The sequence below is a fragment of the Neltuma alba genome, unplaced genomic scaffold (assembly GCF_004799145.2).
Source record: "Neltuma alba isolate B1F8T4 unplaced genomic scaffold, ASM479914v2 tig00004874_pilon, whole genome shotgun sequence".
In the NCBI taxonomy this organism is placed as follows: Eukaryota; Viridiplantae; Streptophyta; class Magnoliopsida; order Fabales; family Fabaceae; genus Neltuma; species Neltuma alba.
The window spans coordinates 16,630-44,061 of record NW_021633893.1 but is presented as its reverse complement, the minus strand read 5'-3'; the positions used below and the strand labels follow the sequence as shown (position 1 = coordinate 44,061).

Genomic DNA, 27,432 nt, shown 5'->3' with positions numbered 1-27,432 from the left:
ATGGAATAATAAGTTGCCCGCTCCTCTTGACGTTCGTGCGAGGCACGCCGATATCAGTTCAGACCCGCCCCTCACAATGCATACGCTGGCCACGTGTCCACTGATTTCGCACCAGAGGGGCCCACCGTGCTGATCACCATCACGCGGTCTGGTTTCATTTTCACATCGCCGTTCTGCTGTTCCTTTTCTTTCCTCTATCCCTCGCTCATTCGTGTCATCACAAGAAACTGAAAGAAATCCACTATGGAGTTCCCCTTTGGCCATCCCTCGCACCATCACTCCCACCATCACAAGAGGGACGATCAACCTGAAGATTACCCGCCACCGCCATCCAATTTCTCTGACCTCCATAATCCTCCTCCTCCTCCGCCCCCTTCGTTCTACGGCGGTGATCAGCCGCCTCCTCCACCCATACCTCACCCAGCTCAAGTCTACCACACTTCTCATGTTCCATCTCAACCACCTCCCTACAACTTTAACTACTCTGATCTCCCTCCTCCTCAATCGGGTCCCCTCCCCTTCAATTACTCATCCGAGGCACCGCCTCCGCCGCCCCGCGTTCCTGCTTACGCCCCCCGCCCGGCACCGCAGTATCTGTGCACCATGTTTCTCATGAAGTGGAGACGTATGAGACCCACCACACCAATCGCCCCCATTTGCCTTCCTTCGTTCATCATCATACTCATCACGAAACCTCTGCCACTGTCTCTTCCAACAGGCGCACTGTTAGGGTCTTCTCCAGGGCTGCCCCCAATTTCTCCCTTACCATTCGGGATGGCAATGTCGTCCTTGCTCCATCCGATCCCACCGATGACTACCAGGTAGCACTTACCCGCAACTTCGATTCTTACTGATACCTTGGATTTAGCTGCCGGCGTTTGAATTTGGGTATTCCTTTAGCTAGTGTTGTCAGCGTATATTGGGTCCGGCTCTTTGGAGTTTCTGCGTATCTAGGACATTCTTATTTTTCAATTCGGTACAAATTATGAAGATAGGATCATCCCTGAATTTGTTGACTGTCTGACTGACTGATTTGACTGTTCATGCTGTTCATTATTATTGTTGCAGCATTGGTACAAGGATGAGAAGTACAGCACAAGGGTGAAGGATCAAGAGGGGTGCCCCGCTTTTTCTCTGGTCAACAAAGCTACTGGTGAGGCCGTTAAGCATTCCATCGGCGCCACTCATCCGGTAACTTCTCTTTCTCATCAAAGTTCGATTCTTTTGCTGCGCCAGTCAAAGTTATTAGGGAAACCAATCAAGCCATCACATGAGCTAAAATGAATAATATCGCTGGACTGTTCAAAACCGTACCATTTCCTGATGTTATTCCAAGTACCTTTCTAGAATTTACAGTATTGTGTTGGCTTTTCCATTTCCAGCATAATTCGCTTGTGAACTCTGCCTTGACGACTTTTTCTTGATTAGTTGATGATGAGCTCCGTGCAGTTCTATTCATGTTCATTCGACCGAATAGCATGAGCAGTGGACTGTGCTGGTCCAATACTCAAATGTTGAATTCAAAATTTGATGAAATAAAAGTGTCGTATCATTTTCTTCCCTCTTAAAAAAAGAAAATTTATCCGCATCAATGTGCTTTCCGTACTGATTTAGGTCTTGGAATGTGATCAGTGATTTCTCTTGTGCATGCTCCTTCCTGTTGCGTCGTGAGAATAAGCAGAGGCCCTTTTTTTGCTTAAAAAAAGAGTCTTTCGTAAATGTCTTGCAGGTTCGACTGATACCTTACAAGTCTGATTATCTTGATGAGTCAGTTCTGTGGACTGAGAGCAAGGAGATTGCTGATGGTTATAGAGCTATAAGGATGGTTAACAATGTTCATCTTAATGTGGATGCTTTCCATGGTGATAAGAGGTCTGGGGGTGTTCATGATGGCACAACTATAGTCCTCTGGGAGTGGAACAAAGGTGATAATCAGCTCTGGAGGATCGCATCCTACTGTAAGTCTTTCCGAGACCTAAAAAGAAATTTAAAAAAAAAAAAAAATCTTTCTACGTCTTCTACTTGCTTAATAACTAACTATAATATATTCCAAATTCCTTTACCACCATCCCTTCATTGGTAGCTTATAACCCTGATCGGAAATAGCTTCAGTTTTTATCAATGCTTGATAGAACTAGGATTTATCAACAATTGACTAAATCACTGGTGAGCAGTATTATGGGTTAAAGAAATAGCATTTATATTTATGGTGGTGATTAAATGCAGGAGAACGAACTAAATTTATTGGAGAGAATGCCGTGCCCCTCTGAAGGTGCAGTATCTTTATGAACTCAAGATGCGACGACTGCTAGCTCTGCTGTTTGAGTGACATTTATGTCTGGTATCTTATGCATTTACAAATGGTTTTTGCTGCATTTACATTTATCAATTACCTGTCTGTGTGTGACTGGTGGGAGAGCTGTAGCTGTGTGTACACATGATGCGTTGAGCTGTTACTGTTGCTACTGGGATGGAACTGGTGTTCACTAATTATTATTTCCGTTACCATCTTACTATTAAGCTGATACGTGCGGGTTAGGGTAAACCACTAATTTATCTTTATTTGTCAGAAACAGTTTTCGTAATTTTCTTTTTGAAAATTGATCATTAAGATATGAAATAACCAAATGAGGTTGGGATGGGAAGAGTTCATTCAGAGGATAGAAGAACTCCGATTTGATACAAAATACAAAGCAAATGTGTCATATACATGATAAGTCAAAATCCACGTGCATGTGTAGAACAAAGGAAAACATCAGCAAAACATAGAAAAATGAGCAGAGAGCTTTTGGAGATCATAGAAGATTGAATTAAAGCTACGTTTAGTAGAAAGTATTGAAAATGAAGAATTGAAATTGGAATTGCAACTGAGAAAATCTATCAAAAAAGTACTTAGTATAAGAAATTAATTGTTATATGGGATTAATCAAATCCATGTATGTGAGGTTGGAGAATACTATAAAGAGAAGTGGTATCTCTCAATCTCATCTCTATGGGTTTGTCTAATCGCATATATTAAGTAATTACTCATGCTAAATATTATTTTAATAAATTTTTTTAATTGTAATTCTAATCTCAATCTTTCATTTTTAATATTTTGTACCAAACGGGATCTAAGATCATTAGGAAAATAAAGTAAGTTTGTAAAATTTTCCAGTACCGCTCTGATACAATTCGTGTTTGAAATTTTAGACGCGCAAAAGCTGGTAATATGGTGCTTCAATTCACGTAACACGATGGGGAGATACAGAGAGACAGAGAGAGCTTGACTTTGTCAACCTTGAACTTCTTGCTTTTGAAACCGAGACAATCTGGTTGCTTCTACGCTAGCGTTCATGGCTTGGGAATGTTGTCTTCTTTCCCATTACAAGCGGCGATGGAGTCGGTCCTTTCCTTTGGATTAAATTCATTGAATTTTCAATTACTTATAATCTTCTGGTCCTTTGACTGTACTGCCGTAAATTCTGGACCTCTTTTCCCCCCGATATTACATCAGTTGTTATCATTTACTCTTCCGATAACTAATCAAGCAAGGTTCTCACGTGTCTCTTGTATCTGCAAGATGATCAAAACGAAAATTTTTCAGCATAACTTATAAAAAAAGAAAAAATACGGGATTATTTACTGGAATGTACGGTGTTGAGGGAGTCGTCGTCGTTTCTCAGTTTCAAAGAGGAGAACATATCCCATTCGAAAATTTATATAGTAATTATTATTTGGTTCTTATCCAAAGGCATAAAAAGAACTTTTGATTCACACAACTTTCATAATTCAGGACCGCATAATCTGCAGGAGCCTTTTACCCGAGTTTAAACGAGTAATGGTCTCGCACACGCCTTCCGAAGTTTCGTATGACTCTTCTTTTTAGTTTTTGAAAAAGTGTAAAGTGTTCTTCGAGTAAAAAAAGAGCGTTTGAGTGAAAATAAATAAATAAAAACAACCTGAGATATAATCCTTACGGAATGATCGGCCTTCCATTTTTGTTAAAAAAAAATATTAAAAATGAAGATGGGTAGACGTACATCCACGTCCGGGGAAATAAGATTCGTGTCCAGGACGGGAATATTCTTGTAGTAAACTTGTTTGACTGTGTGCCGCGAGTTCGATACTGATTTGGAAATCCCTTGAAAGAAGCATCTGCTTTGGCAAAAATGAAACCAGTGGGCCGTACTTCAAATGAGGCTGTCCTGATGGGCTTCCACATCTGTCCAAAGCTTACCAAATCTTGGCGGATGGTATCTGACTAATCCGTGCCACTCTACATTTTGTTTCCATTCTAATTCCACCGTTTCCCATTTTTCAATCTTACCATTGCAATGAGTTTAATTATCAATGAATCAGGTTTGATGGAAAGGACTAATTTCTCACAAACGAATCAATGTTTGCATTTTTACTGAAAGATATGTCCATATTTAGCGCGTGAAATAAGATTGCCTCCAGAAACAAAAAACTCTAAGGTGAACTCGCTCAAGTCTGAACCCTTCATCGTGACGAATAAGAGCTAGCTCAGAAAAACGTCCCGTGCTGAATATTAGTTTGTCATCACTCGTCTCCGGTCAATGCCTGCAATATGCATGCCTGCCTCTCCAAATTGATAGGAGCCTATCAGTGTGTGATCTCCTGAAATGCCTTCGGCTGGCTGCCTTCTTCTTGTTTTTTTCCTTTTAATTATTTAGGTGGCCTGCGAGGGCCCCGACCACGCCCTGGCCTTCCCTCATCCTGATATGGACACTCTCGTGCCACCTAATTAATCTCCCTTTGTTATTATTATATCTCATTCGTCTCCCGCATGCCTGCCTTGGTTATTTCAAACTGTGAAAACAGAGTTTATCATTTTTAAAATACCATCTTAATTGTTTAAATTATCCCCCAACCAAAAGCAATCCAAAAGCTACAAAGTAAGTAACGTACGTGCCCTGCTGATTCATGGTTTCAGTAAATTCCGCACCCCTTTCGCGTCTCTCCCCGGTCAAATACGCCTGTTTTACCAGTGCCCCACCCACCTCCACACACCCCCGCCATCTTTATCTCTCTCTGCTAAAAACTAAACTGTGATATATGGACAGAGCACTTGCGTACGCACCTACTGATTTGATCTGCCTAATTAAAGACGATGACCTTTATGGGGTGCTTTTTAATATTAATTAACTCATGAGCGTTACAATAGAGGCTTGCCTAATGAAGTTAGGATGCAAAACTACCCACATCTCAGTTTCTGTTCTTTATTCTAGGGTGGCATGATTTAGTCATCTGTGTGAATGAGACTCTTTCTTCTTGACCTAAACTCACACACACAATTAATATAATAAAGTTAAAGGAAGGAGGGCAGGAAAAAAAAAACAGATTTTTTTTTAATCCCACTCGTCCGCGAATGGATATGAATGACACTCTCTCTGTGCGTGGCATGCCCACTTCTAGATGCTTCGTTCCAATTAAATACGATTAGCCAGCAGTCATCTCGATCAGCATTAATAAATCAACCAGTTCCCATTAAATCCAATGATTTAAAGTGAAAACGATGTTCTCTCGGCTACGTATTGCGAATACTAACCTCCACTGCTAATTGTGCAGCCTAACTTTTGTTGATTTTTCTGTGCTAATTAATCTCTGTCCCTTTTGTTTCACAGTTAATTATTCAGGAGAAAACGAAACAGATAACAGTACCATCAAATATTTGACTTTTAGAAACGGGGAAGAAAGGCTATATTTATTTTGTATACACACATGACGGATAGATCAGTATTTATATTATTGGCAATGAGTTGAGTAATGAATATTGAGCAGGAAGGGAGGAAGATGATGAGGGAAATGAATTAACTAATCAATTAAAGATGAAGCTGATATGGAGGACCATTGGGAAATGAAGGAAGAGGCAATAAAATAATGGGCAAGTGTCTGAAAGAGGGCCAACTGTCTCAACCTATGAAACAGTGTTAGGTTTACGAGGATATATGAAGAGGGCCCTACACACTTATCTCAGATTGCTGCGCTTTACGTTAGTAAATCACCAATAATTGCCACCCTCCCCCCAACCCCACAACCTCACTCGCAAATCTCAATGGCCCACCATTTTCCTTTTTTTTTAAAAAAAAAATTCCCCTCCGAATCTTCATGGCCAGGATGACAGCTTTATTTATGTTTTTTGGTTCCTGATTTTTTTTTGCATATTAGGGAAGGAGATTAAGGATTAAGAGGGAGGAGGCACATGGGCCGGGTCGTTTCCGGGTTAAAATCTGGAGTGGAGTGACGTCAGGGTATGGCAATCCAAGGGTGGAGATTGATGGCGGAGAAGCAATGATTCAGAATAAAGGCGAGGATGTTTTATATGTGGACTTAGGGAGGAAGGAAGCACACGACGACCAATATTTATGTTTTATATGCGCCGTTTCCATGCGTGGCGTCACAAAACGTCAGACCGTTTTGCTTTGCGATTGCGGTTCAGTTTGGTTTGGCTGTGCATAAAGTCAGGGCCGGTTTAGATGCCCAAGCTAACACTTTCTCCATCCTTCCATTCCAATCCAATCCATCTCCGCTCCTTCTTTTAACAGCGTATTATGACACAATCAATGACTGGGGGAAAAAACTCTTACAGGCAATAAATATTCATAATTATTCAAGAATCAAAATTTGAACTGTATACAAAGTACGCGTACACTTCGCGGTCAAATTTAATATACATATAAACAACCCCTCCACGTGGGCTGTGTGCACATCAAACTGAAATATATATATATATATATATTGTCTATTTCTTATTTTTTTGACCGGTAACAATATTTTTCGCGTCTGGGTGTGAGGGCAGTGAAGGAGATGGAAATAAGAGATAGATAGGGTACACAGGGGCAGCTTTTTTGAGGATTAAAAAAAGGGAAAAGATAAAAAGGAGCATTAGGATAGATGATGGTTGTTTATGTTGTCTGAGGCAAATAATTAAAAGGGTGGAATCGCTAATAATGATATTTTGTTTTTCAGAGGGATGATGCCTCCCGGGGGGATGGGGTCCACACGCTTTGGTTCACTATATATATTTTAATGAAATTTTTAATTAAAAAGGGAATATATTCCCATTCCGAAAGCGGTGGGGATGGTGGCGGCAGAGTGCCTCCTCTTCTCTTCCCCTATTTAACCTTAATCACATCCTTAATTAATTCCAATCAGACCTGAGAGCAGCCCCAAAAAATACTATATGCTCAATTGATTTCTCAACATTCATAAATGAGCCATCCCATCTCTCACCATTATCGATTTATTCATAAAAAAAAATAGGCGTTGATTTTTAAGGGAACAGTGATTAAAGAAGCATGCATGAAGGTAGTACAGAGATAATAAACAAAGGCGGGGGATGAGGAAGTCAGTTAATGCGGTTGATAGGGGCATTAAACAAATGGGGAGGAATTTCAATTCAAACCCCCCCCCCCAAAAAAAAAACGCCTTCGGCAACAACACAAAAAATCCTAATTCCTAATCCCAACTTGGCGTCTCGTCGTTTCATCCCTTCGCCCCTAATCCTCCTTCTTCTTCATCTTCTCTTTTTATTTTAAGGCTCTGCTCTATTTATTATTATTATTTTCTTAAATAAACAAAAGTCGCTGATTGTAAGTTGAAACCAAGGAAGCTTCTTCGTGGGATTAAAATAATAAGCAGCAACAGGTGGCTGATCGAAGGCCAATTGTACTGTGGCCCCGAGATTCTCCAACGCGCTTTCACTTTGAACGCAGTATCACCTCACTTGTCTTGGAGTAGTCCTGGTGTGAACGTATCATCCCAGCTCCCTACTAAAAGATAAATTTGTGCATTCCTGTAAACTATTTAATGACATAACGTATCGATAAGGTTAAAAAAAAAAATACTTTCTTCACTTTATAAATAGGATTTGATTAGTATTCCTAACCATCCATACTAATTAATCCTCCTTTTTAACTCTGAACATGCCTTCCCATAAAGTATTAATTTTCCATTTCATCTCGAAGTATTCCAATAATTCATGTGTGTAACTTTAATCTTCATTCATTCTGCTCCACATGAGGATCAGCCGAGCGGAAATTAAACTCCACTCATTGTGATGATCAGACATGTATAGAGCGTGCTGACTCAGCTCGGATCATTTCTTTGGGGTTCAAATAAAGATTAAAGTCGGTCCCTTAATTTGAGGCTGGTACCTGTCACTTCAATCCCCCTTTAACGTTATTAATTAGTTATTTCTTCGCAGTATTCATTTAACTGAATGTGGATGCATATTTTTATCCATTTTCCACGCCCAGCTAAAAATAAAGCTCAGTCTCGTGAGGTCACTTTATATAAAGGATACGATTTCATGTCAAAGATACGAACGTGACTTTAAAGTTCTTGGGAAAAAATTAAAAACGATAGATTCTCGTTTGTTACATAAAAAAGAACAGTTATTCTTTAATCGCATTTCTGCATATGTATATGCAAACTTTACATGTGAATCTCAATATACGTCTGATTACCCCCCCCCCTCGGAAAAAAAAAAAATCAACGATCGCTCATTTAATTCATACTTGATCGAATTGATTTATGATATATTAGTTATTTGATCCATAAATCCTGTGGACGTAGCTGTATTTTGCTTAGTTTGCTTGGCCCGTGAAACGTCAGAAAGGGACTAAATGGAATTAATTGACCGTTTTGCATTTTGGAAATACTGGGGAATGAAATTTCAAGGAAGTTGCGGAGATAGTGTCAATCCTCAGCTTTTCTCCATCTGGATAGTTGCTACTCCGTCCTGTTCATTCATAAGAGACATATTCCAAAACTGTACTAATAATATCAATTCAAACGAGATAATGACAAAGATAAAATATATATATATTTGTTTCTCACGGCCCTACCAAAATTCAGCTCTCCCCCCGCCACAGCCTCTCCCAAATTAATTACCACCATTACTTTTAATTCCAGCTGCACATATGACCGATTCATTCCCTCGATTTAATTTTGACCTTATCTTTCATCAGTTGATTAATCAATTCGGAGGGGTATTAATTTTAATCCTAAAATGAAACCAGTAAAAATTAAAAAAAAAAAGAAGAAGAAAAAGAAGATGGAATTACCGTGTGTCGACACATGTAGGCACCACCTTGCCTGAGATGTTGCCATCGTGGAAAAGGACGTCGTTGTTAATATTAGTGAGAAATGAAGAAGAAATTATTGGTCTTCACAGGGCATCTGAAATCAAACATTGAGAAAGTTCGCATATCGTTTTTAACTGCCCCCTACTTCTCTATTATTGACTCGCAGGTGTGAAAGGCCTTTAAACAACAGGAATTGTATTGAACCCACTATCTTTTAGTCATGTGCCATCTTGTACGCACGGAAATATAATTAATCTTCTTTTGCAGAGCCCGTGGAAATCAGTAAGATTCGCCCCCTTACTTTTTTTTTTTCAACGAGGTGCGGAGACAAGTATAATGTAACATGTGCACTGATGTGAAGCAGCCGATCTAGGAGCCAACAACAAAAGAAGAACAAACTAATTAAACTGCCACACACACCTAAAGCTGCTGAATATAGGGAAACTATATACCAGTAAGCAAATACAAAATCAAATTAAACTTGTGCTGGCTAGGTGTTTCTGCAATATTCACACGCACTCTGATACTGAAGCTTTGAATTGGTGAAGATGATGGGAAGGGGGCAGTGAAAATGTGCCCATGTTAGGTTGAAGGTAGCGGATAAAGTTGTTATTGTTCATTTGAAAACAAGCGGGTGGGACCCACCTCCGTAGAAAGGCTGCCCCTTTTTTGCCATTTCTTTCTGGGCATCCGTTTTCAAAGAGGGTAGCTACAGAGCGAAGCTGCCAACTAGATGGGACATACGTCACTCCATTAAAATTAGACGTATATATCCTTCAAAATTATACAAATTTCCACACAGAAAAAAAAAAAAAAAAACAAGTGGAGGCTTCCCCAGGAAGTGCCTTGCATGCCACGCATCTTACACACCAGCTGAGCTGTTTCTACGCGCTCCTCTCTATTTAAGCCCACCCTCCTCTCTTGATTCTACTTTCTTAAAAGCCCTCTTCTTTTATTATCCTGCCTTTCTCTTCTTATTTCTTCTTTCTTTGTTTCGTTTTTGTGTGTGTATATAATCTGGGTTTTGGTATATACTGTGGGTTTGTGTGATATCTATTTGAATCTTTCATCAAACCCGTCTGTTTGTTTCGTTCTTTTGGAGGACTCGGTCATGGAAGAGCCGGTCGTGGTGAACAAAGGGGAAGATCAGCCTCTGGATTTGCCGCCGGGGTTCAGATTCCACCCCACCGATGAGGAGATCATTACTTGTTATCTCACCGAGAAGGTTCTCAATAGCAGTTTCAGTGCAACTGCCGTCGGAGAGGCTGATTTGAACAAGTGCGAGCCTTGGGACTTGCCCAGTAAGTTAATTTGTCCCTGGCCTTTTCTTTTCGGCACTTGCCGATATATATTATTCATGAACAATTCATGTTCCTGCTTCGATGATTATTGATTGGGTTTTGAAATATATTTATTGAATAATAGCCGTGTGAAATAACGATTGTGCAGAGAAAGCCAAGATGGGTGAGAAAGAGTGGTACTTCTTCTGCCAAAGGGATAGGAAGTATCCGACGGGCATGAGGACAAATCGAGCCACCGATTCCGGTTACTGGAAGGCCACCGGAAAAGATAAGGAGATTTACAAAGGGAAAGGCAACCTCGTTGGGATGAAGAAGACCCTCGTCTTCTACCGAGGGAGAGCTCCTAAAGGAGAGAAAACCAACTGGGTTATGCATGAGTTCAGATTGGAAGGCAAATTCGCCACTTACAATCTCCCCAAGGCTGCCAAGGTATTGATTGTTGTTCTTTCATCAATTTCCGCTCTTCCTTTTTTTGTTGCTTTTTGGAAAGCGGCTTTTCGTGTTGGTTTGAGAGTTTCTTTCATGTGTGGTCCTTTGATTATGGCCCCCTTTTTTGCTTTATTCAGTTTAATTGTCAACAGAATCTAACATTTTTTATTAATTGGCAGGACGAATGGGTTGTAAGCAAGGTTTTCCACAAGAACTCTGATGTCAAAAAGAGCCCAATTCAAGGCCTTTTGAGGATCAACTCTCTCGGTGATGATTTGCTCGACTGTTCATCACTCCCACCTCTCATGGATCCTTCTTTCAAGCCTTCCTATGGCGACGGTGCCTTCAAGGGGACCAACCCATCCCCACCCGTGTCATCATCTAAACCATCTGACGGCTATTATGTTCCCAACCTCTCCATCATCAACAATCACCAGCAGCCGCCGCAGCAGCTGATGATGAAGCCTCAAGCTATGATGACGCCCACCAATAACAATTACACCATCAATCAAGCCACTTCCAATTTCGTCAATGACTCGCTTTCGCATCCTCAGATTCAAATCCAAAATCCGAGCTTCTCCTTTCAGCAGAATAATCCAGGCTATGTGATGAGTAATGACCAGCAGCGGGCGTTTCTGAGGGCATTTGCAGCCAATAACAACGGCGGCTTGTTCGGGTTGGACAAACTCTGCAAGACGGAGCCGTTGGTGTCGTCCGGCAATCAATCTGTGGTGAGCGTGTCGCAGGATACTGGCCTCAGCAACGACAGAAACGCCGACACTTCCTCGGCTGTTTCCAAGCTCGACATGGGAAGGAACAAGGCATTGTACGAGGATCTTGAGGCTCCACCAGCTGTGCCCCTTTCTGAGTTGGAATGCCTTTGGGACTACTGACGAATCATGAGATATGAAGAGCCCGCAGAGAGAAATCAAGAGCTAGTTTGCCCGATCGTGGTTTTATATACTTAGGATATATTACCTCCAATATATTGCAGACTTTTAAACAGGCTTTTTCCCCCCCTTCTTTTTCAAACACCGATTTATTATCATATCAGACAGGATAGGAAAGTTCTTGGATGCAAAAATATACTGTATAGATTTCTGTTATCCAAGTCTTTTCAGGGTAGATTTTCATCCTTAGATCATACCAAAGGACTTGATGAACTCATGTACATCTATATATTCTTTGTTTCTTTTTTTTTTTTCCTTTCTTTCTTATAATAATTAGTGGGTTTGTTTTTATTCTTTTATTCTTTATATTCAGATATAATATAAACCGTTTTTGTCCAAGTTAAATAGATGTGTACGATTCCAGTTTTGCTGTGTATTATCGCACAAAGTAAACACTGGTTGCTATACATGCCTTTCCATATGGAATTCATCTCAGATGGTTCGTTGGTGTTTGTTCTCATAATAATTATTCCTTGCCATCGCATATCTGTGTGACGCCCCACCAATACATATATCTATATAGGGAGGAGCATTAATTCGATTTCCATTTTTTCAAAGTTTGAGACGGAAAGGTTCTACATCAGGTGTGCGCCAGTGCCTCCCACTAAAGGCCCATGACTGTTTGCCTTTGAAATTTTCTGGTCTTGAGCACCAGCGGCACATGGCGTAGATATGACTATGGAAATTCTCTCTGATCTTATTCCTATACGAATTAAAAGAGCATAGCTGTATCTGCAACCAGCTAGTCTCAGGCAATTAATACACATTATAATCTATGGCAGCAGTAATCTATATATATTCAATAATTCTGCAGAAGTACTGCATCCCAGTGCACGTCAGGATATAGTGTCCCAACAAGAGCTCCATGCGTAATAGCGTCTAATTAATTGCCCCTATCATCCTATGAATATAATGTTAAAAAGAAAAAAGAATACTATAGCGATATACACATTCCTTGAATATTGAAAAATATATGTAAGAAACCGATCAACTTGTGAATGTCAGTACAGTATATTAGTCGGGTTGATTAATTGTAATTAACAGCGAAAACATTAATTAATTGATTATTGTTGATTTAAAAAACATAAGTAGTGAGTAGTCAATATCTAGCTAGCTAGATTAATGGAATCAAACCAGTGACACCGATAAATCAGGTTGTCCAAGCATGTGAATAATTCCCTGAATCTGTGCAGAAGATGCCTCTGGGGAAGGGTATTAGAAGGATATATTTAAAGGGCACGAAAAGGCTCATAGCTATTATTATATATATATATATATATATATATATATGAGAAAACAGCAAACAGTGGTACAGGTTTTCTTGGGAGCCCCCTGAATCTTGTATCCAAAGGAAAAAAACCTAGTCCTCATCACATGCGCCTACCCCAAAAATATTCCATGATTCAGCTCCTAATAATTAACTGTGTGCCGCCAGAACGTACAACTTTCTGACGTTTGTACACCAAAAGAAAAGAATAATGCACAAGAAGACTCGTATACATACATATATACATGGCTTGTACGCCTTTCTCAAGCTGCCTCTGTGTATATATATTGGACATATACGAATGTACATGTGTATATATATATATATACGTGCGTTTCGAAAACTTTAATGCTCGTAATTAATCGCATAGGTGTCGTTTAGGTAATAACTGTTGCTGAAAGGATAAGATCGTATTTAGGAAGAGGATCAGAGACAAGAATAACACAAGTGAATGTGAGTGGGAGAAGGAACTGAAGATAGATAGAAGGATTCATAAGCAAAGAGAAGCGAAAAGGAGGTTAAAAGCGGTGAGATGAGAATAGTGAGTACGCCAAATCTGGCGGAGAATTGGGATAAGGGTATCGGTTATTGGAAGTGAAGAAAGGTTTCATCATGTGAATTTAAGGTTCTTTGATCATGTTCTTTTAAAAGGGAAAAGAAATAAAGGAAAAAGGTGAGAGTCATATCTTTTCCATTCAAAGCAAAGCTTTTATAGGGGTTTTATGCTTGTGGGCAACTTAACCGCCCCTTTTGGGTTTACATGCCTTCCTCTTCTGCTATCTTTTTATTGTTGCAATGATCTCTCTTGCTAGGGCTTCTTTTCCATGGAGGAAAATGAGTGCAAGCATAGAATGGTTCGAGGGATAGTGATCAGCATACTTATAGAAACAGGCTCGTGAGAATCCCACACTTAGATTATTAGATTAGGCAGGTAATAATGACCTACATTGTCCTTCAAATTCACAAGTTATTGAATTTAATTATTTGTCATGTGTAATTTGCTAGAATCACAGATTTTGAGGTGAAAAGAGCAAATAGTAGTAACTTTTTAATTAAATACCCGTTTCCTATTAAAAAGAAGAAGAAGAAGATGATGATAGGCTTTTTAATTTCCATAGCTGCTTTTTTTCATTTAAAATTAGTTAAAGTCAATTGTTAAGAATATATATATATATATAACCAGTGCAGCAAAGCCTATAGATTCTTTTTTAATACTTCTTCGGTCTTAAATATAAGACCCTTATACACTGGAGGATTATTCAACTTCATTGTGAAGATACCTATGTTTTGTTTTGAGCCATCACTTGATGTTGCATCGTTTCATTTGTTTACACTAACAAGTGAAATAATGTTATTTTGGAGCTTGGGTCTCATGACATAATAAGATGATAGACCAAAATAAACGGTGGAGATCTTTCCTGCAGGATTTGTTGAAATTATTCGTGTTAAGAAAATGTTGACATTTTCTACCCATATATAAAAAATGTTTATAGTCATTGAAATTCAGCCGCTCACAAACAGCCATTTTTTTTATAGTGGTGAAATGTGCGTTCATATATTCATTGAATTATGATATATATATATATATATTGGGAAAATAATTAATCAGGTAAGAAGATCGACACGTGCACATCGCTCATTCACATCAAAAGTGTGAACACTTTTTTTATGACTTTACAAATAAACTAACACCAACGTTAACAAATCGCATTAAGTTTGTCATAAAATTGAGCTCCAACTTTTTATTTTAAAATTACTATGTGAATTTAACGGTATATGATTTTATTTGACCTACTTTTGAGTGTGGGTTCGAGTCCGTTTAATTCGAAATGATTCACAGTAATTCATAATTTTTTATAAAACTACGTTGCTTTCTTTTTTTTTGGGTGGGCTTGTGTCATCAACTAGGTTCTGCTTGATATGTAGCACTCCATTAGATTCTTAATATTAGATTTAATTAATTTATGTATATTAAAAAATTAAATAAATTAGTTAATTATAATAAATAAGATATATTTTTTAAAATATCCTTATTGTATAATATTACATTATATTATATATATATATAAGTTTATAAGTCGATTAAACTAGTTTGAATGAAAATAATAAATATAAAAAATAAAGTAAACTGAAATTTTATATTTAGAAATATATTTAACCACAGTCATGCAAGAAATTTGAAATGTAGATTAGAAAGAAAAGAAATAAACGGCATTATTCATTCACCAAAAGGAGAAGGAAGAAGGGAAAATTAAAGATGGGAGGGAATGAGAGAATATGCTTGCATCTGAATCAGAAAGCCCTGATTTGTTGCATGAAAACACGGGGCTGTGCGGCTTCAACCCACCAATCACCATCCTCCAACTCAGACTTCTCAATCGCTGCCCCAAAACCATACACAACTCTTAAATGTAAATGCCCAAATTTATATTTATTATATAATATTTACGTCATCCTCTACCATTCTTCTCCGTGTCCATTGAATCTGCCTATTTCCCTCCCACCCCAATTAATTAATTCCCTTCTACAAATAAACACCACCAGTCCACCACCCTTTAAAATTTTTTTGGTCCTTTAATTCTCCTCTCCATTTAATTAATTCTGAAAAATAATGTATAGATCTATATACGGATGAGGCTGAGGATTTGATGATTTGATGTTTAATACCTACCAAAATGTATGTACCTGAAAATATCTATATCTTTATATATACACGACAGATATATAGGTGGGTTTCCTCACCTAATAAGAAAGAATTAATTCATGATTTATTAATTAATTACTGAGAATTGGCAAATTCTTCGGCCATCTCATCTAATTATTCATTTTAGTAATAATTATAAGTCTGGAAGAGTACTTCGCCGGGATTTTTTTTTATTCGATTGTTCGTTCCTTCTCGTGACCAACACAAAATGATATCTATGAAGAAGTACTATTGTTTTTTATTTATTTTAAGTAATTAAAATAATAATAATGATCGTTGTTATATGCAGAACAGTTTAAAATGTCCACTCGCAGTCCGCATCTTCTGAATTATTAATATATTCACATGTCAACTTGTTGATTGCAAAACAAGTTATAATTCCTGGATAATTGAGATGCAATAATGATCAGTGGGGGGGGTGCATGATTAATTAAGGATGAGATCTAAACCAAGACAACCCTAAAAACGATGTGTCGTGCAGTACACAGTGATGTCGTTAAATCAGATTCTAATGTTATGGGTACGCAGCAGACAATATAATATCCAGTTTGAAGCATTAGTGCCAAATGACAAATGCTAAGGAATACGCAATGATGATTGCGGAGGAACACGGTGATTCGTGTGGCTACTTTTGTTTCAATTATAATTGTTAGGTTTTGGCTGCAATTGTATCATATGTATCGAACCATTGCCTCAATCACAATTCGGGGCCCAACAAAAACTTAACCTATGCTGCACTTGTGTCTTGCAGGCACACATCGATATTAATAATGACGAAATTCAATTATTGTAAACGACATATATTGTTTGGCACAGGCATACAAATCGATACATGATTTTATTTCTTGTTTAATTTTTCCCAAAAAATTAAAATGTGGATGCAATGGGGATTGGTGTGAAAGGCTGGGGTGGAAACGCAGGTTTTAGTTTTCTTTTTTTTTTGGGGGGGGGGGGGAGGGTTTGATGGTTGACTTAATCATCATCTATATGGATTATTACTGATCAAATCTGAAACCTAATCCTTGAGCAGTTGTTTGACGAAACAAGAGAGAGGGCAAGTAATTATGGTTGTGACGTCTATATGTTGGACCTGCAACCACACACACACACACATATCATGAGGTCATCCCCATCCATGAATTATTGGTCTATGTATCATCATTGTTAATTAGTTCATTGCCTTGGACGAGGTTCTAGATTGTCTTCGTATATAATTTCCCGTATAATTACCTATTATTACTTAATTACACACAACCACAAAGAGAAAAAGAGACATACACACGCACGCGCGCGCACAAATCACGAATAGGAAACACCCAAAGAATGTTAAATTTCCAACCGGCTGTGGACTTGGGAGGGAGCTCACTACCTATAACTTTTGTCCCTTGTTACTTCATCATACATATATATCGTCTTCTATTTGGAAACCATCTCTTCCATGGGATATCATTATGATTTGATTTGAAAAGAAGACTAACAGTGAAATTATAATTATAAAAGACTTCTTATATTCTCCAGAGGTTTGATTCAGCAGTAATTTCTCAAAAAATAATTTTTTTGGAAAAAGCAGTTTTTTGACAAGTCCGAGTTGTTGAATCAATGGCTGCTTCTTAAACTTCTTTGGCTTAAAAAGTACGACCCGCTAGTGGCAAAGGATTAAAAACACTGTAATCTTTTTAATGGTAAAATTAAAACATGTGCACATTGCATTAGTGCTAGTGGCGAAGTGAAAAAAAAAACAGAAAAGAATAAATACGACTAAGGGGTTCAGAGCGAACGAAAATTACGCGCGAGGGTGACGGCTACGCAGCAGTGAAAACGGGTCCAACTAACTTACCGGAAGGGAGGCGGGGTTACCTACCAACCCGCATTTGCCCTTGTTTAAGCGGGCTTAGCCTAAAATTCGGTGGCCCAATTTGAGATTAGCCCAACTAAAATTATAAGGCCCGAGTAAGCTTCCTTGACAGGGCCCAAAGAAACCCACACACACATTTGCAATTTGCTCGACGACCCCCGCCCCGGCTCTGTGCCTCGCCTTTGATCGATCCTCGGCTTCGCCCCACGGTGCCGACGAAACAACACTTGCCTCCTCGACGTGTAGTCGACTCCGCTTGGAGAAAGCCCAGAGAATCGTGAATTCTCTTTTCCCTCCTCCTTCATGATCGAGCGTCTTCTGTTTCTCCGTTCACTGGGAATTCAAGGGTCTGACAGTACGGGCAGGTCTTCTCTCGGGGAAAGTCATCTGCCTCCGGTAACTGAAGCCCGCTGAGCATTGTATTGTTTTTCATTATGAAGTGATTTGAAGGTACATATTTTAAATTTTTTGGTGTCATTTTATGTCTAATCTTCTGTGAGCGATGTAATTGATATCGAAGAGGTACAAAAAGAGAATAGGCCCGACAGAGATAACTGCAATGGTGCTCTTACTCGAGTTGTAGCCTTTTTTTTTTTTTTGGCCTTTTCCTTTCGGTGTAATGGAGTTATCTTGTTAACGTAACTCCGTAGGTGAGTCTGGGTGCATGAATATTCGCCCATCTAGAACTGGTTCGCCCAAACTAGCACTCCACGAGTCTCATAATCGTCTTCCGTCCTAGTAGGTTTCAAAGAGTTTCCGTTTACCTTAGTCTCCACGCATTCACCATTCACGTCCATCGTTTTTGAGCAGGCTTACAAGTTTTGTTATATATCTGTTGTGTAGTCCCTTGTGGTCTATCCTCCACCCATAATGTTGTGGGTATAATGCTTGGTCTGTTTATGCTCTCTTGGTAGATAACAAAGATAGGAAGATAAACTGCTAATGATAATACTCTACGTGGATGAAAATTCTATATGTATAGGTAAATTCTTTTGTTTTTACTATCATACTTTCATTAAATCCTTTTAGTCTAAAGGCTGTCCATTTCTGAAGTTAGGGAAGAGAAAGTGATCACTATTGACATTCTGGTTGACAGCCCTCCATCCTCTTGTCATTGCCAACATGGACCAGTTTGGATTTCAAGTCACGGAAGCACCAGAGTCAAAGCCTTCAGCTGGGGAGTCTCCAGTTACCCTTTTGATTAAGCACCTTCCTGAAGCTATATCTCATGAAACCCTTTCTCGACTCTTATCCCACTTTGGTGCTTCCTCTATTCGTCCTTGCTCTAGTGGAAGGTATTTAAGCTCTCACAACTTGAATTTTCTCTAGTGTTTCGGTTTACACTTTGAATAAAATCATAAATGGCTATAGAGCTTGTCGGAAACTTCTTTGATGGTTCGGCAAATGGAAAATTTTATCTTCTTAAACATCTGCATCTTGCTTTTCTGGGCCATTCTCATTTATATACCTCAGTTCCTGGATCTCATGTTAATTCATTGATTACAACTTCAAGTCACTTGTACATGTTTATTGGGTTGATGACATGGAACAGTTAACTGCCCTTTGATTAACTACATTTGTTGTCAGTTTTCACTGTTAGATCATACATACATGTTTTTTAATTGCTTGATCCAATGCAGGTTGAGAAACTGTGCTTTTGTGGATTTTAAAAATGATATGCTAGCTTCTCAAGCACATCGTCAACTAAATGGGTACTCCTTTAAATCCTATGCCTTTTCCCCCTCTAAAGCATTTTCAATTGATAATACTGGTGGCATATTTGAAAATATGGTATCGGTGCATTTAGTTGCTATTCTTTTCATGCTTCCTGATTTAGTCACATGGAAAGACAATCTATTTAAATAAATGGGAATAAGTTTAAATTTTTATGGAAAATTTAAAACTAAACCCTTTTATTGATTGAACGTCTTTTATCCTGATTTTCTTGTTGGTTCTCAGGTTGAGATTTCTCAGTAAAGTCTTGTCAGTAGAGAGAGCTAGTAACCCAATTGAGAACAGCAAAAAAAGCAGTGGATCTCAGCTGGGGAAGGATTCTAAATCATCAGTGGTGAAAAATGCTACTGTCAGCAAATCTCTTAATGATAATTCTAAATCAGGAGCCCCTCCTTCTGAACCAATTGCTGCAAGACTGGGTGTTGACTACCCATTTCCTCCTCACCTTGAGTATGTGGCTTCATGTTATTCTGCAATTTTCGCTTTTACATTGATTTGGGGTTACCCATCCACTGCCCAAGTGTGCAGGGCAAGTTGACCATCTAACATTATGTAGATTGAGAAAAGGGCACTGCGTAAAAATTGCAAGGGAAAAAGCTAGCAAGTATCTATACTTCTATTTTGTTGAAAGGAAAGAATCTTGAATCAATTTGAAAGGAAAACCCTAATAATTTAGTATAACAGATGATAGATTAGTAGGTATTTGGGCAATTATGGAAAGTAGAAACCAGTTTTACTTGAAGGTTAATTGTTGTATTATGAAATATGTTTCGCAGGTATGCCTACCCACCACCTGATGGGAATATACTGACAAACATTGTAAATGCACTCATTGCTGTTCCCCGCTTTTACACTCAGGTTGTTTAAAAGCTAAATGAGGCTTCAATAATTTTATTTGTTTATTTTTTTTCCTGCTTGTTTAGCATTTTTTTTTTGTATGTCTAGGTTTTACGGACCTAACAGTAATGATCTTATTGGTTGCACCCCTCTGATATAGGTGCTACACCTAATGAACAAAATGAATATTCCGGCTCCATTTCGTATGGCACTGCCCACTCCACCTTTACCTGCACAAGTACCAGCGCCTCCACCTCCACCACCTCCTCCCCCATCTATAACCATGAAACCTCAAACTGCGGATCTCTCTAGCAGTGAATCGGAGATGGAATCTTCAGATGATGTAAGATTGATTTCTGTTCCTCTATCAAATATTAGGCTGTGGGGCATGTCTGTTATTTAGTGATCATTCGTATGATTGTGATCGTGCAGCTTGGCTAACACTTCAAAGTTGGCTCAATACGCTAATGTTTTAGTTATCATCCTTTTACAAATTTAATCAATATGCTATAATGTATATTGTTCATGCTACTGTGAAGAACTTTTCTGTCAATATAAATTATACTTAGACATCATGCTCTTGTTGTACTCATATTGAGAAATTAATTAGGAAATTTTCAATTATTTGTAAATGGGTATCAGCTAACAAAATTATAGAGCTAGTTTGATATGCTTTTTCTTTATAATTTTTTATCAGAAAGAATACTAATATGAAAGTTTTAGGAGGTTGATGGGAAAATGGGTTCTATTGGTCTGGCAAGAGCGGCAAAGTCTGGACAAAAGCGTGCTAGACATGAAACCATTATTGGCCCTGCCATTGATAAAGATGTGGCTCATGAAGCTGTTGGAGTAAAACCGGCCACGTTGGTTCCTAAAGAAATTCCAATGATTAAAAAGAGGAACCCTGTCTTACAGGTAGTTAATTTTCATGCGATTGGTCGCAGGATGAAGTTATATTTTTGTATATTTTAACTAGAATATGGGGCCTATGCTCGCACAGTATTTTTTGGGGAGGCCAAACTATTCATGTTTGGATTTGATGCTATTTCTTGATGTACTGATAGTTGTTCTTCTTGATGTTTTTGAAGATTAAAATTGCTCCTAAAGCAGTTCAAAGTGAACATAAAGATGACAACACAACGGAAGAGTTAATGGAGCCAGAAAAAGAGACTTTAGGCCCCAAAGAGTTTCTGACTCCGGAAGAATTAAAGAGTGGAAAATTACCTCCAGAGGAAATTTTATCTCTTCCAATGTTTAAGGTACGGATTTAGAATATCCTGGCAATTACACAAAGATAATAGTGACGAGTGATTTATTGATCTAGTGTATGCTAATGGATCGAATGTTTTTTAATACTCTCATAGTCATTGTTTGTAGCTATTGACGAATGGATGAGCCTGACACCACTACGGCTCTTATCATGTTCTGCAGTGGTTTTGTATTTCACAAAAATGTGTCGGGCAAAAACATATTTCACTCAAATCCGTTGAGCAATATTCTTCCCTGAAGATATTTGCTATATATGCTTTCTGTTGGTCCTGGACTGCATAGTGGCAACTACTTGGTTTTTGTTTTTCTGTGGTTTCGGATTAAGTTGAAATTAGTTTCAAATGGGAAGTCCATAGTTTTTTTTTTTTTTTTTGGGTTTTGGAATGAAAACGGAGGATCTATCATAAATAAATGATGAACAATATACAATAAAAAAGCAAAAACAAGAAAAAACCTATATTCCTTTCACCAACCTCCTTCTAAGGAGGATTGTCATTAATCACCTCAACGTCATGAAGTCCATTAAGCCAACTCACTTCCAGACCTTTACATCAGCCTTTGATGGTAGTGATCACAGGCGAACGTACTTCCAGTAAAATCCCATCACCCATTGCTCAGTTGAGTTAGAGATCACAGCACCACAAGAACTAACTCCTATACGGCTTAGACGATTTATTTGGAGTATAAATTTCCCGCACTTGCTGTTGCGTCATTCTGATATGCAGGGCTATTGACCCTTCCTTCCCTTTCCAAATTCAAAGCATCATATCATATGTTGTTATACATTCTGATATGCTTGTTTGAATTCCTGATGATTTAGTTTAACAACGATATATTATGACAGATTATGTGGTGCAAAATGGGTTCTTATGGGACTGATTGTTTTGAATTGATGGATTTTGCAGAACTATACGGCTGGAAATCCAGCTCCTGTGTTGTATATAAAAAATTTGGCCAAAGATGTGATTGCTGATGATTTCTATTTCATATTTGGTAAGCTTCCAGACTTCAATATTAGCTACATTTCAACGGTATTCAGTTGCCTGGCGTGCTAGTTAACTTTGTAGTTCTTCTCTTGTAATTCGAAGGCTTGTAGAGCCGAAGTAAAAATGTAGGCAGGTTTAAGGCTTTATGTACATGGTTACCCTATCTTTCTTTTATTACCTCAGGGTCCTTGTTCGGAAGTACTGAGGCTGCAAGGTCTACTCTTCAGGTCAAGCTTATGCAGGTAGGATCTTGATTGGCTTTTTATCTGCAGGGGAGGAAGACTGATATTTTTTGGATGTTATTAGTACGTTGCTGCTGATATGCGCTGATGGTTCAATTTTGAGTGACTGGAAATAGAAAATCAAATTATTTAATTCATTCTAATTCTCTAATCTAATTAATGTAGAAGTAGCAAAAGTAGAAATGCAATTCATTATTAAATTGAATACACAATCCCCAAATTACTTATTCTTTTTTTCTAAATTGAACAATACCTTCTTTTTAATCTCATAATCATGAGCCAAATTCATTTCTTTCTGAATTTCAGGAAGGAAGGATGAGAGGTCAAGCATTTTTAACATTCCCATCTATTGAATTGGCTCAGCATGCTTTGGTAAGTGCCCCTTGGGTTTGTCCAAACAGTTTTGTAGATTTTTTTCTTTGTATTTTTCTTGTTCCATCCTTTTGTCATCAAATGTGTAAAGTTTGCGCAATGAGAAAATCAATTAGTTGTGGGATTAGTTCTTGTAGATTGTTACAGCCATATTCGCAGTTCTCCATATTGGAATCATGTTTCTTTTTCCGTGAGTCATGCTGATAAATTATAATTTCTTAATTCTTTTGTTCTTTGTCTTGTTGTGCTCAAGATTAACACTGCACGTTACAATTGAGTGCAGAATTTAGTGAATGGGTATGTATTCAAAGGAAAGCCAATGATCATTCAGTTTGGTCGCAATACTGCCGCCGCCAAAGGAACATAAATCCGTGGCCAATAAGAGTAAAGACTGCTGCATGACGGTCAGTTGCTTGACGCTTAGTATTGGTAGCATGATAGCAGATGGCTAATGCTCCTCATTGACTGGGAGGGGATCGTTCTCTCGATCACAGGTGCCCTAACATTCAGGAAGGTAGTTGTGGCCTGTGTTCATCCTTTGTTTTTAATCAAACATGCAAGGATCATTCTTGATGCGGGCTTTGGGCTTGCTGGAGTAAGATGTTGGAATGTATAACTACTTTTTGCGCGTGATGGACCTAGGGACTGCACCTGGTGCGAGGGCTCCATGACATGCAGTACGGTTCTTTCAGAGGTCATTTCCGCATAATTTCCTTGCAGCGGCTGCGGCAAGGCCATCCCTCCTAGTGCATGCAGATGGTTGATCAGGGATTTGATCAAATAAACAGTACAAAAAGTCAACGGACTTGTAATCATTTTAATCATTAAAAGATAGTTATGCATAATATTCTGGTATCTCGTGATCTGTTGGTGTTGAGAAAGGATGGAAAGGGCAAACTAAGGTTTCAGGGTATGCTGTATGTGCTATGCGATTGCACTTCTGTTGTTACCTAGGAAATGTAAGTCATTTTTGAGAAATATCGTCAACTCAGTTTCGTATTTATATTCGATTTTGATTAGTCTTAATTTTTCTTGAATTATATAATTATAATTATAAGTCCTTTTATCTTCTCTTCTCTGTTTCGCAGCTGTGATAAATTTTGGACGATAACTATCTGATATTTTTCTGTGGAAGTGAAAATGTAGAAGCCAGAAGATTATACTATATATATGAACTATGTTAACAATAAAACTAGTTATGGACAAGATGAACTGAATCTGGTCCTGCCGACAGTAATACGTCGTAGTTAATGAGAGCAAAACAATAATCTATCCGCTCGTTTTCTCATGCACGCCAAGAAAACATCTTCAATCTTTTCAATTTCCAAGAATAGCAAAAGCACGATAAATGCCATTAGAGGTGAAGGCCGGGAGGTTAGCAGCAGCCATAACGGAACAAAGCTAATGCCAAATTCCTAAAATGACGGCAATAATGAAAAGCAAGAGCAGGGTCCCATTTCCTCCGGGAAGCATTGATGACCTACAAAATCAGAGAATCACTGTCAATGCCAATGACCTTGGTCATTTATTTTTAAACAGGCTAGCATTGGGAAAATAATAAACAAGAATAGTGCTGCTATCAGCTAAAGTGAATTTCGAATAATTTCAAGAGAAAAATGGAAGTTTCATGACAAAAATATATGAGCTATCATCTGGTTGACTCTGTAATTTTTAAATAACCTGTCGGGAATTTGAGTATCAGAATATGTCCATGTACGTATAAGCTTGATGTTGGTATTCTAATTAATGCGATGCTCTGAAAGCAGGTTTTGGCATCAAGCATTTTAATTCGTGGCCTTACGCTTAGCTTCGGAGTTCCTTTATATAGGAAAATACAAAGGGAGAATTGCTACAAGTATAGCTTGTTTTTCCTCCGTTCAGACGTCAGAGCTTAGTTTTATTGTGTGCCCACTTATCATCTTTCTTTGAACTACTTAGCCATACCTGAGTTTCTTCTTGGACTGGTGTATGTAAGCCATCACAGGAGGAATAATACCGAACAAAAAGCAGTTGGCATAAACCCCAGCAAAATCGAGAGCTCTTGAAAATGTAGATTGAAAGAACGAAGCTATGAGGGTTGCAAGAGCAAGGACCGATACTGTCACAATCACTTTAAACGTCTCAAACAAATGGTTGGTTGGTCTTGTGTTAGATTCTACCATGGTAAAATCCCTTGAACTTCCGAGGGAAACCTTCCCTGGACAACCGATACCAGATTCTCCTGAATTAAAGGCCAATCCAACTCCTCCACAGCCATGCCCGTTAGAAACGGTAGATTTTCCGGATATCAACTCCCATGTGTCAAGAAGTTGTTTAGGCAAGCTTACGGCATATCCTATCAAGCTAGTTGCCATAGCAGAGAAGGCAAAACATTGAACAGCAGATGAAGCAGATGGATTTACTGAAAGTAAAAGGGGTATAGGGTCATTAGAATTGCCTGAACTGGGCGTTCTGGTAGCCCCTACAAGTCCCAAGACTATCAAATTCCATGATAAAACCATAAGTAAAGGAACAGTCCCGCCAATCAGTATAGCTTTTCTAGCCTCATGTACAGTATTCCCAACAATCTTACATATAAATGGAGTGATGACATGAAATCCCAATGTAAGTACAGCCACAGGTATTATCGGGAGTATTGATGAAAGGCTCCATGAGGCATAACCAAAGGAGCTTATAATGTTAGTTCTTGCCACAGACATTCCCACACAAACCAATGCAGTTATAGAGAAAAGCATGAGGAAGCATAGCATCCGGTTTGCGAAATCAATAGTGTTAAATGGGAAAAAGACCATCAATATTCCAACAACCAGCGGAAACAAGGCATGAACAACCGAAGCCCTAAGGCAGGGGAACCAGGGAGAAAAAATGGCGCCAATGCCAGCAACACAAGCCACCAACAAGGAAAAACTCAGACTGGTGTAAACCAAAGCAACAAATGCACCAAAACAACGTCCCAACGCCTTTGTAGCTAGGCCCGTAAAGCTCACCTCTTGGATCCCATCTTCCTCCATGGTAGCAAAGCTGAGTTCTGCCACAAGTATTATTGAGGAGATGACATAGACCCAAGACAGAAGAATGACGATTGTTGAAGGAAATGGACCTGATTTGATAGTCAAAGCCGGTAAACCAAGCATTCCTGGGCCCACGGCAGTGCCAATGATTAAACTAACTGCACCCCAGAAGCTCTTCCCCTGGGTATTTCCATTCCCATCGCGAATTTTACCTGTTCTCTGATGCTTGCTGGGATTGTTGACAGTTATGCCATTATCTTCGGCTGAAGTCGCATGGGAAGAAAATGCCATTCGATCAAGATATGCAGACTTTGCGAAGAGGAGAAGACTGTGGCCTTTAGCAGCGAACGAAGGAATTACCGTAGTCTTGGAATGGGGAAGTGGGGTGTGAAGATGAGTGCGATGCGGACGAAAATATATAGCGCCACTGATTCTTGGACGCGTGAAGGAACTGCTAGCGAAGGGGAGGGAGAGACCATGCTGCTGCATATTGAAGGAGTATAGGGATGTAGATGGGAGTTTCCTCCTTTGCTTTGCCAAGTGCCGGGACAAGAAGTTAAGGCTGTACCACGCTCAGTAATGCGTCTGCATGCTAGTGAGAAAGTGCTGGAAACCATGGAAAAGTGGCGGTCCAAATGAAGCTGAAAGAATGTGAAATGTGGCAGAACAAATAACAAGGAACCAATAGCTTCGGCCCCATACGAGTGGGAGGCGGGGAGGCGGGTGCAGGAGTCTGGAAAGATCAGAGCGAGTCGAATGCTCACCTGAAGGCACTAAACGGCTAGACCTAGCTCTCGTTCCTAATTATAAATTATGCACGTCTCGTAATGGAAGACAACATTGGGAAGGCCGGAAGGGAAAAAAAAAACAAAACTTTGGTTATGGATATAATTATTTCAGTGTGATTATGAATATCTCTCCTATTATTTTTAATATATTATCTCAGAATTATCTTTTATTATTATGTAATTTGTAAATTCTGTTAAAATTATAAAGCTGTGATTATAAATTCAGGGCATATATTAGGTATCCAGTATTTTAAATGGAATGAGAAATATTCTTATATTGTCTCCTCTCTAATTCTTTACTTTTCTTCCCTGCTCTCTCTTTATTTTATAACAAGTTCAAATTTTGAAAACACTGATGACACATGGATCATGTTTCCAACGGGTTAGCATGTTAGTACTGCCAAGGATTCGGTATTTTATTTTGATGTCCTATTACCGCTGGTCTTGTTTTATTGCGTGGGTCCAGAGTTAACTTGATGTCAGAGAATCCAATTCAAATTTAAGCAGGAGCAGGGAGGGATAACCGATACCGCTACTCAACTTACAGCTGATGCCTTCACCCACAGCGGAAAATGAAATACTCCTCCGGTCCTTA

General features: G+C 38.8%; 4 protein-coding genes across 4 annotated transcripts; 3 read left to right on the top strand and 1 right to left on the bottom strand.

Moving 5' to 3' along the window:
* Positions 1-491: 491 nt before the first annotated feature.
* On the top strand, positions 492-2,525 carry LOC114746053 (ricin B-like lectin EULS3; the record flags this gene model as incomplete). Its single annotated transcript, XM_028934245.1, has 4 exons — positions 492-821; positions 1,069-1,191; positions 1,730-1,958; positions 2,227-2,525. Coding segments are annotated over 4 exons (684 nt in total), but the record flags the coding sequence as incomplete, so codon positions are not given.
* Positions 2,526-10,046: 7,521 nt separating this feature from the next.
* On the top strand, positions 10,047-12,135 carry LOC114746048 (NAC domain-containing protein 87-like). Its single transcript, XM_028934240.1, has 3 exons — positions 10,047-10,393; positions 10,542-10,822; positions 11,002-12,135. Exons 1-3 carry the CDS (start codon positions 10,204-10,206, stop codon positions 11,713-11,715), a joined length of 1,185 nt encoding a protein of 394 aa, XP_028790073.1. The 5' UTR covers positions 10,047-10,203; the 3' UTR covers positions 11,716-12,135.
* Positions 12,136-18,512: 6,377 nt separating this feature from the next.
* Positions 18,513-24,064, top strand: LOC114746052 (U11/U12 small nuclear ribonucleoprotein 65 kDa protein). The gene is made up of 12 exons (XM_028934244.1): positions 18,513-18,580; positions 18,695-18,893; positions 19,239-19,310; positions 19,558-19,782; positions 20,109-20,190; positions 20,330-20,512; positions 20,893-21,084; positions 21,258-21,428; positions 22,344-22,431; positions 22,608-22,666; positions 22,973-23,038; positions 23,322-24,064. Exons 1-12 carry the CDS (start codon positions 18,541-18,543, stop codon positions 23,403-23,405), a joined length of 1,461 nt encoding a protein of 486 aa, XP_028790077.1. The 5' UTR covers positions 18,513-18,540; the 3' UTR covers positions 23,406-24,064.
* Positions 24,065-24,439: 375 nt separating this feature from the next.
* Positions 24,440-26,538, bottom strand: LOC114746049 (tyrosine-specific transport protein 2-like). Its single transcript, XM_028934241.1, has 2 exons — positions 24,983-26,538; positions 24,440-24,518 (listed from the first exon to the last, which is right to left on the bottom strand). Exons 1-2 carry the CDS (start codon positions 26,536-26,538, stop codon positions 24,440-24,442), a joined length of 1,635 nt encoding a protein of 544 aa, XP_028790074.1.
* Between the last annotated feature and the right edge of the window lie 894 nt (positions 26,539-27,432).